Here is a 12,848-nt window from a genome sequence, read left to right on the forward strand (position 1 = left end):
CAGCCAGCTTTTGCCATATGGAGCTTTGTGACACTAAGGGGCAGTGTGAGGGCACAGTACAGAGAGAGGGGGCAGTGTGAGGGCACAGTACAGAGAGAGGGGACAGTGTGAGGGCACAGTACAGAGAGAGGGCAGTGTGAGGGCACAGCACAGAGAGAGGGGACAGTGTGAGGCACAGTACAGAGAGAGGGGACAGTGTGAGGGCACAGTACAGAGAGAGGGGGCAGTGTGAGGGCACAGTACAGAGAGAGGGGGCAGTGTGAGGGCACAGTACAGAGAGAGGGGACAGTGTGAGGGCACAGTACAGAGAGAGGGGGCAGTGTGAGGCACAGTACAGAGAGAGGGGGCAGTGTGAGGCACAGTACAGAGAGAGGGGACAGTGTGAGGGCACAGTACAGAGAGAGGGGACAGTGTGAGGGCACAGCACAGAGAGAGGGGACAGTGTGAGGGCACAGCACAGAGAGAGGGGACAGTGTGAGGGCACAGTACAGAGAGAGGGGGCAGTGTGAGGGCACAGTACAGAGAGAGGGGACAGTGTGAGGGCACAGCACAGAGAGAGGGGACAGTGTGAGGGCGCAGTACAGAGAGAGGGGGCAGTGTGAGGGCACAGTACAGAGAGAGGGCAGTGTGAGGGCACAGTACAGAGAGAGGGGACAGTGTGAGGGCACAGCACAGAGAGAGGGGACAGTGTGAGGGCACAGCACAGAGAGAGGGGACAGTGTGAGGGCACAGTACAGAGAGAGGGGACAGTGTGAGGGCACAGTACAGAGAGAGGGGGCAGTGTGAGGGCACAGTACAGAGAGAGGGGGCAGTGTGAGGGCACAGTACAGAGAGAGGGGGCAGTGTGAGGGCACAGTACAGAGAGAGAGAGGGCAGTGTGAGGCACAGTACAAAGAGAGAGGGCAGTGTGAGGCACAGTACAAAGAGAGAGGGCAGTGTGAGGCACAGTACAAAGAGAGAGGCCAGTGTGAGGCACAGTACAAAGAGAGAGGGCAGTGTGAGGCACAGTACAGAGAGAGAGAGAGAAAGGGCAGTGTGAGGCACAGTACAGAGAGAGAGAGGGGACAGTGTGAGGCACAGTACAGAGAGAGGGGGCAGTGTGAGGGCACAGTACAGAGAGAGGGGACAGTGTGAGGGCACAGTACAGAGAGAGGCAACAGTGTGAGGGCACAGTACAGAGAGAGGGGACAGTGTGAGGGCACAGTACAGTGATGGGACAGTACAGAAAGAGGGGGCAGTGTGAGGCACAGTACAGAGAGAGGGGGGCAGTGTGAGGCACAGTACAGAGAGAGGGGACAGTGTGAGGGCACAGTACAGAGAGAGGGGACAGTGTGAGGGCACAGTACAGAGAGAGGGGACAGTGTGAGGCACAATACAGAGAGAGGGGACAGTGTGAGGCACAATACAGAGAGAGGGGACAGTGTGAGGCACAATACAGAGAGAGGGGGCAGTGTGAGGCACAATACAGAGAGAGGGGGCAGTATGAGGCACAATACAGAGAGGGGGCAGTGTGAGGGCACAGTACAGAGAGAGGGGGCAGTGTGAGGGCACAGTACAGAGAGAGGGAGCAGTGTGAGGGCACAGTACAGAGAGGGGACAGTGTGAGGGCACAGTACAGAGAGAGCGGACAATGTGAGGGCACAGTACAGAGAGAGGAGTCAGTGTGAGGGCACAATACAGAGAGAGGGGACCGTGTGAGGGCTCAGTACAAAGAGAGGGGACAGTGTGAGGGCACAGTACAGAGAGAGGAGACAGTGTGAGGGCACAGTACAGAGAGAGGAGACAGTGTGAGGGCACAGTACAGAGAGAGGAAACAGTGTGAGGGCACAGTACAGAGAGAGGGGGCAGTGTGAGGGCACAGTACAGAGAGGGGACAGTGTGAGGGCACAGTACAGTGAGAGGGGACAGTGTGAGGGCACAGTACAGAGAGAGGGGGCAGTGTTAGGGCACAGTACAGAGAGAGGGGGCAGTGTAAGGGCACAGTACAGAGAGAGGGGACAATGTAAGGGCACAGTACAGAGAGAGGAGGCAGTTTGAGGGCACAGTACAGAGAGAGGGGATAGTCTGAGGGCACAGTACAGAGAGAGGGGGCAGTGTGAGGGCACAGTACAGAGAGAGGGGACAGTGTGAGGGCACAATACAGAGAGGGGGCAGTGTGAGGGTACAGTACAGAGAGGGGGCAGTGTAAGGGCACAGTACAGAGAGAGGGGGCAGTGTGAGGGAACAGTACAGAGAGAGGGGAGACAGTGTGAGGGCACAGTACAGAGAGAGGGGACAGTGTGAGGGCACAGTACAGAGAGAGGGGACAGTGTGAGGGCACAGTATAGAGAGAGGGGACAGTGTGAGGGCACAGCACAGAGAGAGGGGACAGTGTGAGGGCACAGTACAGAGAGAGGGGACAGTGTGAGGGCACAGTACAGAGAGAGGGGACAGTGTGAGGGCACAGTACAGAGAGAGGAGACAGTGTGAGGGCACAGTACAGAGATAGGGGAAAGTGTGAGGGCACAGTACAGAGAGAGGGGAGACAGTGTGAGGGCACAGTACAGAGAGAGGGGACAGTGTGAGGGCACAGTACAGAGAGAGGGGAGACAGTGTGAGGGCACAGTACAGAGAGGGGAAAGTACAGAGAGAGGAGACAGTGCGAGGGCACAGTACAGAGAGAGGGGAAAGTGTGAGGGCACAGTACAGAGAGAGGAGACAGTGCGAGGGCACAGTACAGAGAGAGGGGAAAGTGTGAGGGCACAGTACAGAGAGAGGAGACAGTGCGAGGGCACAGTACAGAGAGAGGAGACAGTGCGAGGGCACAGTACAGAGAGAGGAGACAGTGTGAGGGCACAGTACAGAGAGAGGAGACAGTTTGAGGGCACAGTACAGAGAGAGAGGACAGTGTGAGGGCACAGCACAGAGAGAGAGGACAGTGTGAGGGCACAATACAGAGAGAGGGGACAATGTGAGGGCACATTTTGTGGAAGCGGCAGTGTAAAAGGAACAGGACGGAGGGGGGACAGATTTTGCACAATAAAAGAGAGGAAGTATGGGGATACAGTATGGACAGGTGTTGTGTTAACATGAGGGTAAAACTGAAGTTGGAACAAGTGTGGAGGAGAAAACGTTGACAGGGGCTGCATGAACTGGGGACGGAGTGGAGGCAATATTTTATAAGGGCAGATGTAGGCAGACAGTGTGTTGGTGTCACAGAATGGAATGGAGGTATAAGGGCTCCTGGACTGACCCTCAGGCTAGGGGAGCCCTATCTATCCCTAGTCACAGAATGACCTCTAATGGTGAGGACGTCTGGGCCGCCACCCTGACCCTGCCCTAAGCAGCCCTGATCTAGGTCCCCCTCTTCCCCCTTCCAGGGAAGGACCAGTATCAGAGAGGTAACCCCACAGAAAATAGACAAACATGGGGGAACACCAAAACTCAGTCGCACTGCACCCAAACACAGAGGTATAAGACAACAAATGGTAAAGGTGAACAAACCAAAGCAAAGAAGAAACTACATGACAAAGGGTAGATCCACGACAACAGCAGCAGCAAGCACACAGCAAGACGTGCACCAGCGGCTGCAAACGACTCCCGCTTCCACGCCAGAGCCGGACAAAATGTGATTCTATCAACCACAAGGAAGAGGCGGCTGATGGGGCTTTCAGGCTACTTTCACACATCACTTATTTTCCATCAGGCACAATATGGAAAAAAACGGATCCGGCGCCAGATCCGTTTTATCCCCATTGATTTGTATGAGCGCCCGATTGTGCTGGATGGCATTGCGTTGCATCTGGCTTTTGCTGGATCCGGCATAATTGGCTAATGCAGCGGCCGGATGGAACGTCTCTGACAAAAAACTGCATCGTGCCGGATCCGGTGCGATACAGCGAGATTTACATTGGAAGGCTATGGACATTATCCGGCATATTATCCGGCATAATGCGGCAAAAACCAGATGCGGCCGCCGGATCCATTTTATTAAACTGAGCATGCTCCAATTTATTGTTAAAAACGGATCCGGCAAAAAAAGGACGAAACGGATGCACCGGATACGTTCTTTGACAGATACGGTATATCTGATCCATAAAAAAAGAGGATCCGGCGCATCCGTTGTTGCATATTCTGTGCCGGATCCGTTGCATTAGGCACACGCCGGATTGTGCCTGATGCCAAAAAACTGACGTGTGAACGTAGCCTTAAGGAGGAGGCCACAAAAGGCTGCAGCTGAGCTCCAATGTAGCAACCTGCAGCAATGGAAAACTGACATTAACCCTTGCTGCGCCAACAGAAAGCAAAACACATTCAATATAGCCTCCAGAATAGGGAAAAAGCTCAAATAGTAGAAACGTCCAAATCACTCCACGGCGAGGGATAATCGTGACAGGTGGCTATAGTTCATAAGGCAGGGCAAAGTAACTGTTCTAGCTCATAAGGGGGGACAATGCTGTGGTTACAGTTCACAAGAGCAGACGGTGTGGACGTTATTGTTCATAGAGGGGAGGGTAGTTCTGGAAGCAATGTACTTTACGAGGGGCCGTGTGGGGGTCATATGTTGTGGAAGAAGCAAAGTGACTGGCAATTGATTCAGAACGCAGCATGGACGGATAATGTTAGTCCAGAACACTAGGTTCATAAAATATATACAGTATGTATGTGGAGGAGACTGACCTGACATTGCAAATGCTCATTTTACCAAGATTAGTAATGTATACATGTATTGATTTTGGGAATGGTGCTGTATTCATGTACAGATTGTGTTTCTGGTGCAGTATTCATGTACTGGTGGTGGATCTGGTGATGTTTTCCTCTACTGATGATGGTTGTATGTCCATGTACCGATAGTGGTTCTGCTGCTGTATTCATGTACTGATGATGGTTCTGATGCTGTATTCATGTACTGATAATGGTTTTGATACTGTATTAATTTACTGATGATGGTTCTGATGCTGTATTCTTGTACAGATGATGGTTCCTATGCTGTACTCATTTACTGGTGATGGGTCCGATGCTGTATTCATCTACTGATGATTGTTCTGTTGATGTACTTATTTACGGATGATGGTGCCGATGCTGTATTCATTTTCTGATGCAGCATCTGGTGCTGTATTCATGTACTCATTAGGATTCTGGTGTTAAACATCTGTAATGATGTTGGCAATGATGCTATAATCATGTACTGATGGTGGTTCTGGGGCTGTAGTCATGTACTGATAAAACAATAGACTACTGATTGCAACTCTGGGTGTGAGTGGAAAATAAAATATGTTTTTATCAGTGGAATAGTGAATGCAGCTCTGCTTGTGAATGGAGAATAGGATGTATGGAGATGTGTGCAGTACAGGGTATATTCATAATTCCTTTGTACAATTATTAACCTCTTGGTGACTATTTGGAAGGTTTGTAATGCGAGATCTTTTCACCAGTACACCACGGACATCATATGGCACTTACCTTGAACCAGGATCTTGCCCAGTGTACTGGCAGTACCCGCTGAGCTGCAGGCGAAGCACATATACTGGCCAGAGTCCACGCCCGTCATATTGTCCAAGATAAGGGTACAGGAACCATCTGGATCCTCAATGATGATGTGATGCGGATCCACCTCCACTGAGCGTCCGTCTGAGGGGGCACAATCAGGATTACTGACACTGTCATTCTCTCCACCACATGCAGGAGCCGTCCACGAAACCAAGGGGGCAGTGTGCTTTATGGCACAGACCATGGGTCATCTGTTTCAGTGGCTGCCCGTGTGTTAGCACCGCTGGTACCACTGACCACAGAGATGTACAGATTTGGGAAAATTGGTGAGGGTAGCCACCATCATGAGCAATGAGTGAAGTACAGCCCCTACTGTTCCTGAATAAAAGTTCCAGGATGGAGGAAAAAGTACCATTAGGGGACGGCTGTGGGTCAGGGTATATATTGGGGTCCTCTCCATGCTGCACTCCATCGCTCTAATGAATGGGAGTAATTACCTTTGTACCAGGTGATGGTGGGTTTCGGGGTCCCGGTAACGCGACATGCCAACTTGACGGTTTCTCCAAGCTCAGCCGTGCAGTCTCCTAGCACCTCGATGAAATGTGGAGGGTCTGAAACACAGGAGACCCAAGATTAGGGGGCACATAATGGTGTACAGGAGGGCAGAGCCATGACCCCGGATATACCGTCCCGAGAGGACCCCGGACATACCGTCCCGAGAGGACCCCGGACATACTGTCCCGAGAGTACCCTGGATATACCGTCCCGAGTTGACCCCGGATATACCGTCCCGAGTGGACCCCAGACATACCGTCCCGAGAGGACCCCGGACATACCGTCCCGAGAGGACCCCGGACATACCGTCCCGAGAGGACCCCGGATATACCGTCCCGAGTGGACCCCGGATATACCGTCCCGAGTGGACCCCGGATATACCGCCCCGAGAGGACCCCGGATATACCGTCCCGAGAGGACCCCGGATACACCGTCCCGAGAGGACCCTGGATATACCGTCCCGAGCGGATCCCGGATATACCGTCCCGAGAGGATCCCAGAAATACCGTCCCGAGAGGACCCTGGATATACCGTCCCGAGTGGACCCTGGATATACCGTCCCGAGAGGATCCCAGATATACCGTCCCGAGAAGACCCTGGATATACCGTTCCGAGAGGATCCCAGATATACAGTCCTGAGTGGACCCCGGATATACCGTCCTGAGTGGACTGCGGGGGGGGGATTTAGGAAAGACTAATCTATGGTGTCTGGGAAAAGCTCTGTATGGAAGGGATGCCCCGGACTGGTGGAAGTCACTTGTCTGCGACCATTGGGGGTGCCGTCCCATCGTCCTTGGATGATAGGTGTTATACTGCGCCCGATGCTTACGCCATTGAGGCAGGCTGAAGCGCTGCTGGATGCCACTGATCTCCTTCACCCAGGAGTTCTTGATGATCACCGTCCGCGCCTGCAGCAGGTATTTGCGCACCGAGTCCTCGCGCTCATGCCAGATCTCGAAGGCTCGATCATCGCCCTCCACCACATCATTCACATCAATGTTCGTCAACTGATAAGGAAACAGCAAGAAAGTATGTGAACCCCTGCGCTGAAGAGCATGTAAAGCGCGCCTTGCACTCCACTTACCTCCAGAGCTGAACTCACATTTCTACTGAAATCTACCGAAATCACCTGAGCCCCAGTAATAAACGTAAGGGGCCCCAATCAAGCTCCATAGAAGCCTATGGGAGCTTCACAAATACACTTCAATGGGTCCCTGCTGGCCATTGGCCCTTAGACACAGCTAAACAGCATTGTGGGAGATGTCGTGTTCACTATGTCAAACCCAATGAGCCACGAGGGAGACCTGCAGACCAGAAAGCAGGAAACTGTGACCGCAGCTCTGGAGGTGACTAGAGGATAAGACACAATGTAGCAGCAGAATAGTGACTGCAGCTCTGGATGTGACTGGAGGATAAGATACAATGTAACAGCAGAATAGTGAGTGCAGCTCTGGAGGGGACTGGAGGATAAGACACGATGTAACAGCAGAATAGTGACTGCAGCTCTGGAGGTGACAGGAGGATAAAACATGATGTAAGAGCAGAATAGTGAGTGCCGCTCTGGAGGTGACTGGAGGATAAGACACAATGTAACAGCAGAATAATGAGTGCAGCTCTGGAGGTGACTGGAGGATAAGACCTGATGTAACAGCAGAATAGTGACTGCAGCTCTGGAGGTGACTGGAGGATAAGACCTGATGTAACAGCAGGATAGTGAGTGCAGCTCTGGAGGTGACTGGAGGATAAGACCTGATGTAACAGCAGAATAGTGAGTGCAGCTCTGGAGGTGCCTGCAGTACTAGAGGTGCTGTTATTAGAGCTCTGCCTTCACTGGAGATTATATTGGGGGCTTCGCCTCCTCTGCACGCACCTTCATCATGTTCTTGAAGACGTAGCTGTAGGTGTCCGTCCGGGTGTCTCTCTTGGGTTTACAGATGATGACGTAGTTCTTGAACAGGAAGACATGGCGGTTATGACCTTTCCAGGCCATTCGGGCCCCTGGAGCTCCTTCCCAGACAATGAAATGGCCCTAAAACCGTGAACAAAGTAGATGATACAAAGCATGGCTCCTCCAGTCAGTACGTTCCTGGGCACTCCCAGCGCAGAGGTCATGTGATCGCGGGTGTACTTACTTGTCGTATGGGCTCACCCAGTGCCTCCAGCGTTCCGGGGTAATTCTCTATCAGTGACACGTACAGGAAGTTCTCTGCCCTTCGGGTGAGCGCTGACACGATGGCGTAGGCCTGCTCCAGCAGCGCACAGTTCTTACCGTTCCGGGCCTTGTTCCGGATCATTTCCTGCAGGATTGAAAATATTTACAAGATATTTACATCTAGAAAAAGTTCCCTACAACAAAATAAATTCTTAAAATTCATCCAGATACAAGCCCCTCCCCCGCCATACGTTTCTCGACTAACTACACCTCCCCCCAAAATCAGAATCACTGCACAATGTTGTAAGGCGCGAGTCCCCTTGTAGCCCTCGCTGGGCCCATTACAATCTGAGGTCTATTGAACCGTGTGCAAAAAACTACGATATCATTCCCACAACAGAGTCTCCTCAGACCGAATCAGTCCAGCATCTCAGAAGGGATAAGTCGCTGGAATCTTGTGTGTGGATCTCCAGAGGAAGCAAGACAATAAGTCAGGCAAATCCTGCATCAAGGAGAATCTGCAGACTCCGGCAGGGGTGGCTGCTGCACCCATAGCGGTTAGAATCTGCAGATCCCGGCAGGGGTGGCTGCTGCGCCCATAGCGGTTAGAATCTGCAGATCCCGGCAGGGGTGGCTGCACCCATAGTGGTTAGAATCTGGAGATCCTGGCAGGGGTGGCTGCTGTGTCCATAGCGGTTAGAATCTGCAGATCCCGGCAGGGGTGGCTGCTGCAGCCATAGCAGATAGAATGGGCAGATTCCAGCAGGGGTGGCTGCTGCGCCCATAGCGGTTAGAATCTGCAGACCCTGGCAGTGGTGGCTGCTGCGTCCATAGCGGTTAGAATCTGCTGACCCCGGCAGGGGTGGCTGCTGCGCCCATAGCGGTTAGAATCTGCAGATCCCGGCAGGGGTGGCTGCACCCATAGCGGTTAGAATCTGGAGATCCTGGCAGGGGTGGCTGCTGTGTCCATAGCGGTTAGAATCTGCAGATCCCGGCAGGGGTGGCTGCTGCAGCCATAGCAGATAGAATGGGCAGATTCCAGCAGGGGTGGCTGCTGCGCCCATAGCGGTTAGAATCTGCAGACCCTGGCAGTGGTGGCTGCTGCGTCCATAGCGGTTAGAATCTGCTGACCCCGGCAGGGGTGGCTGCTGCACCCTTAGCGGTTCCTCTCCGGCTGTCTCTGGCTGCAGGCAGAATGTTTTAATTTCTGGTATAGTTGATCCCTTCTTACCTTGAGAATAACCTGATAGCGCTGAATTCTAGTTATCGGGCGCTCCAGGTAATGTTGGAGAGGAGGCGGCGGGGGACTGGAGGGGTCGGGCAGTGCCAGAGTGTCCTCTGTGTATTGCTAGAAATAATCAGAGATGAGCATATGTCATATCCTGCACCTTAGTGACATCAGTATAATCTACAAGGCAGGTATATAGCTAATGTCCCATATATACAGTGTCTGCATGAATCTAGGTGCAACGAGCACCGCTGTGGTCTCTGTTACATAGGTAAGTGGAAATGGACAGACAGACACACAGAGACAGATAGCCACATACACGGAGACAGAAACAAACACACACAGTGATAGACAGACACAGAGACAGATACGGTGACACACAGAGACAGATAGCCACATACACAGACAGAAACAAACACACACAGTGACAGACAGACACAGAGACAGATACGGTGACACACAGAGACAGATAGCCACATACACGGAGACAGAAACAAACACACACAGTGATAGACAGACACAGAGACAGATAGATACGGTGACACACAGAGACAGATAGCCACATACACAGACAGAAACAAACACACACAGTGATAGACAGACACAGAGACAGATACGGTGACACACAGAGACAGATAGCCACATACACAGACAGAAACAAACACACACAGTGATAGACAGACACAGAGACAGATACGGTGACACACAGAGACAGATAGCCACATACACAGACAGAAACAAACACACACAGTGATAGACAGACACAGAGACAGATACGGTGACACACAGAGACAGATAGCCACATACACAGACAGAAACAAACACACACAGTGACAGACAGACACAGAGACAGATACGGTGACACACAGAGACAGATAGCCACATACACGGAGACAGAAACAAACACACACAGTGATAGACAGACACAGAGACAGATACGGTGACACACAGAGACAGATAGCCACATACACAGAGACAGAAACAAACACACACAGTGATAGACAGACACAGAGACAGATAGCCACGTACAGAGACAGAAACAAACAGACACGGTGATAGACAGACACAGAGACAGATAGATACGGTGACACACAGAGACAGATAGCCACATACACAGACAGATAGCCACATACAGACACGGTAACAGACAGACAGAGACAGACAGACACGATGACATAGACATGGAGATAGACAGGGAGGCAGACAGAGAGATACACAGCCACAGAGACACAGTCCTCACTTTGTAGAACTCCTGGATGGCATCGTTGACCACCACGGACTCGGCCTGCACGCGCCCCACCAAGTACATGATGTACTTGTTGAATTCGTCCTCGCTCCGGATGAAGCACATGGCTATGTCGTCATCGGTTTCGCTTTTCTTCAGTTCTTGGTAGAATGTTCTGTGGACGGAGCAGAAGGTTAGGCCTGGACGTGGAGATCACTTACATTGTGCTGCGCTCCTCCGTACAGACCTGGCGTGGAAATCCCCGATGTCGCTGATGTTTCTGAAGATGACGGACTTCTGTGTGGCCACAGCCTCGGGAACGTCGCTGCAGCTCTCGGTGTAGCTCAGGTGATGGGTCTGGAGGAATTGCAGGTCCCGGACGTACTCCTTCTCCGAGCTCAGCAGATCCTGGATGATGATGCTGCGGAGATCGAGCTCATGTTAGAGCGCTGCGCCCCCAGAGCTGACACTCCTCATACACACGAGCACATGGCGTATACTGCATGGATCACAGTAGAGAGCTCTGAGACCAACAACGACCAACATCTCCATGTCCACTGCTGGGAATCAGCCATCAGGTGACAGACGGAGCTCAGAGCATTATTATCTGCCCCCGCCATCAGTGCAGCAAGAGGAGTGACATCATCATCAGTGACATCATCAGTAATATCAATAATATCAGTGACATCATCAGTGACATCATCACTGAGATCATCGGTGACATCATCACAGCTGGAACTCTGTTACCTCAGCCTCTTTTTGTATTCCTCTTCGGACACGGCCTCTCCAGGATAATCCGCGGCATCTCCTGCCCCCCACTCCGGGGACAACTAGAAAGAAAACAGGACATCACCAACCCACTTGAGCAAGAACTGCAGGGGGAGGGCACTCTGACTGATGGTGGGGTCCGGCCTAGCAGGAGAACCATGGACCACCGCTCTACAAGTTGGTCACATGTTATGGCTATGAAAGCTTCTCCTGAATAGTGAGACCCTTATATACCCCCACACCATGTGCATGGTCATGCGACCCTCACCTTCAGCCGCTTGTCCAGGTACGCAGGCGACACCCAGCCCTGACGGGAGGCGCTGAACTTGGTGGGTTTGGTTCGGACGAGCCACTTGAGGGGATGTGCGGAGTCGAGCACCTCCACGTACTGCCCCTCCTTCAGGATGACCGCCTCCTTATCACCCGTTATAGGGTTGTAATCTGCTGTCGCCATGTAGATGTCAAAGATCTGTAAACGCAGAAGAAACCTGGTCACACGGAAGGGGACGAATCTACGGGAAACACCGCCCCCCCCCCAACCCTGGTGGTGGCCAGATATGTGGGGCACTGACTCTTCCCCCCCGGAGGTGTTCACATACAGGGGGCACTGACTCTCCCCCCGGAGGTGTCCAGATATAGGGGCACTGACTCTCCCCCCGGAGGTGTCCAGATATAGGGGCACTGACTCTCCCCCCGGTGGTGTCCAGATATAGGGGCACTGACTCTCCCCCCGGTGGTGTCCAGATATAGGGGCACTGACTCTCCCCCCTGAGGTGTCCAGATCTAGGGGCACTGACTCTCCCCCCTGAGGTGTCCAGATATAGGGGCACTGACTCTCCCCCCGGAGGTGTCCAGATCTAGGGGCACTGACTCTCCCCCCGGAGGTGTCCAGATATAGGGGGCACTGACTCTCCCCCCGGAGGTGTCCAGATATAGGGGCACTGACTCTCCCCCCGGAGGTGTCCAGATATAGGGGCACTGACTCTCCCCCCGGAGGTGTCCAGATCTAGGGGCACTGACTCTCCCCCCTGAGGTGTCCAGATCTAGGGGCACTGACTCTCCCCCCTGAGGTGTCCAGATATAGGGGGCACTGACCCTCCTTCCCCGGAGGTGTCCAGATATAGGGGGCACTGACTCTCCCCCACCCGGAGGTGTCCAGGTACAGGGAAACTGACCCCGCAGGTCTCACCTCTCCTCTGGAGTCGCCGTCCTCAGACTCAGATGAGGACTCCACAGCGATGGAGGACGGCCTTGATCTGCCGTGGCGCGGGGAGGCAGACGGCGTTTTGGTCTCATCGTCACTATCCATGCCAGGCATCCCGGGCACACGAAGCGAGGCTGCCGGGTAAAAAAAAAGCAAAATCCTGAGGAACGGTTGTGAGACTTCTTCCCAGGATATCAGCGGGACCACCCCACCCCGCTGATCCTCAACCCCCATCCCATTCAGTGGA

General features: G+C 52.9%; 1 protein-coding gene across 19 annotated transcripts in view; it reads right to left on the reverse strand.

Annotated features, from left to right (window-relative positions):
- OBSCN (obscurin, cytoskeletal calmodulin and titin-interacting RhoGEF) overlaps window positions 1-12,848 on the reverse strand; it is an 882,373-nt gene that overhangs the window by 315,935 nt on the left and 553,590 nt on the right. For all 19 annotated transcript variants that reach the window (XM_075315914.1, XM_075315911.1, XM_075315913.1 and 16 more), the window contains 11 exons: window positions 12,587-12,735; window positions 11,666-11,866; window positions 11,377-11,459; window positions 10,877-11,050; window positions 10,645-10,804; window positions 9,408-9,524; window positions 8,157-8,321; window positions 7,895-8,053; window positions 6,854-7,031; window positions 5,967-6,080; window positions 5,443-5,610 (listed from right to left, as the gene is read on the reverse strand). In XM_075315914.1, coding sequence (XP_075172029.1) covers window positions 5,443-5,610; window positions 5,967-6,080; window positions 6,854-7,031; window positions 7,895-8,053; window positions 8,157-8,321; window positions 9,408-9,524; window positions 10,645-10,804; window positions 10,877-11,050; window positions 11,377-11,459; window positions 11,666-11,866; window positions 12,587-12,735 — 1,668 coding nt within the window. The remainder of the gene's footprint in view (window positions 1-5,442; window positions 5,611-5,966; window positions 6,081-6,853; window positions 7,032-7,894; window positions 8,054-8,156; window positions 8,322-9,407; window positions 9,525-10,644; window positions 10,805-10,876; window positions 11,051-11,376; window positions 11,460-11,665; window positions 11,867-12,586; window positions 12,736-12,848) is intronic.

This window comes from Anomaloglossus baeobatrachus, chromosome 6 (assembly GCF_048569485.1).
Source record: "Anomaloglossus baeobatrachus isolate aAnoBae1 chromosome 6, aAnoBae1.hap1, whole genome shotgun sequence".
NCBI lineage: Eukaryota > Metazoa > Chordata > Amphibia > Anura > Aromobatidae > Anomaloglossus > Anomaloglossus baeobatrachus.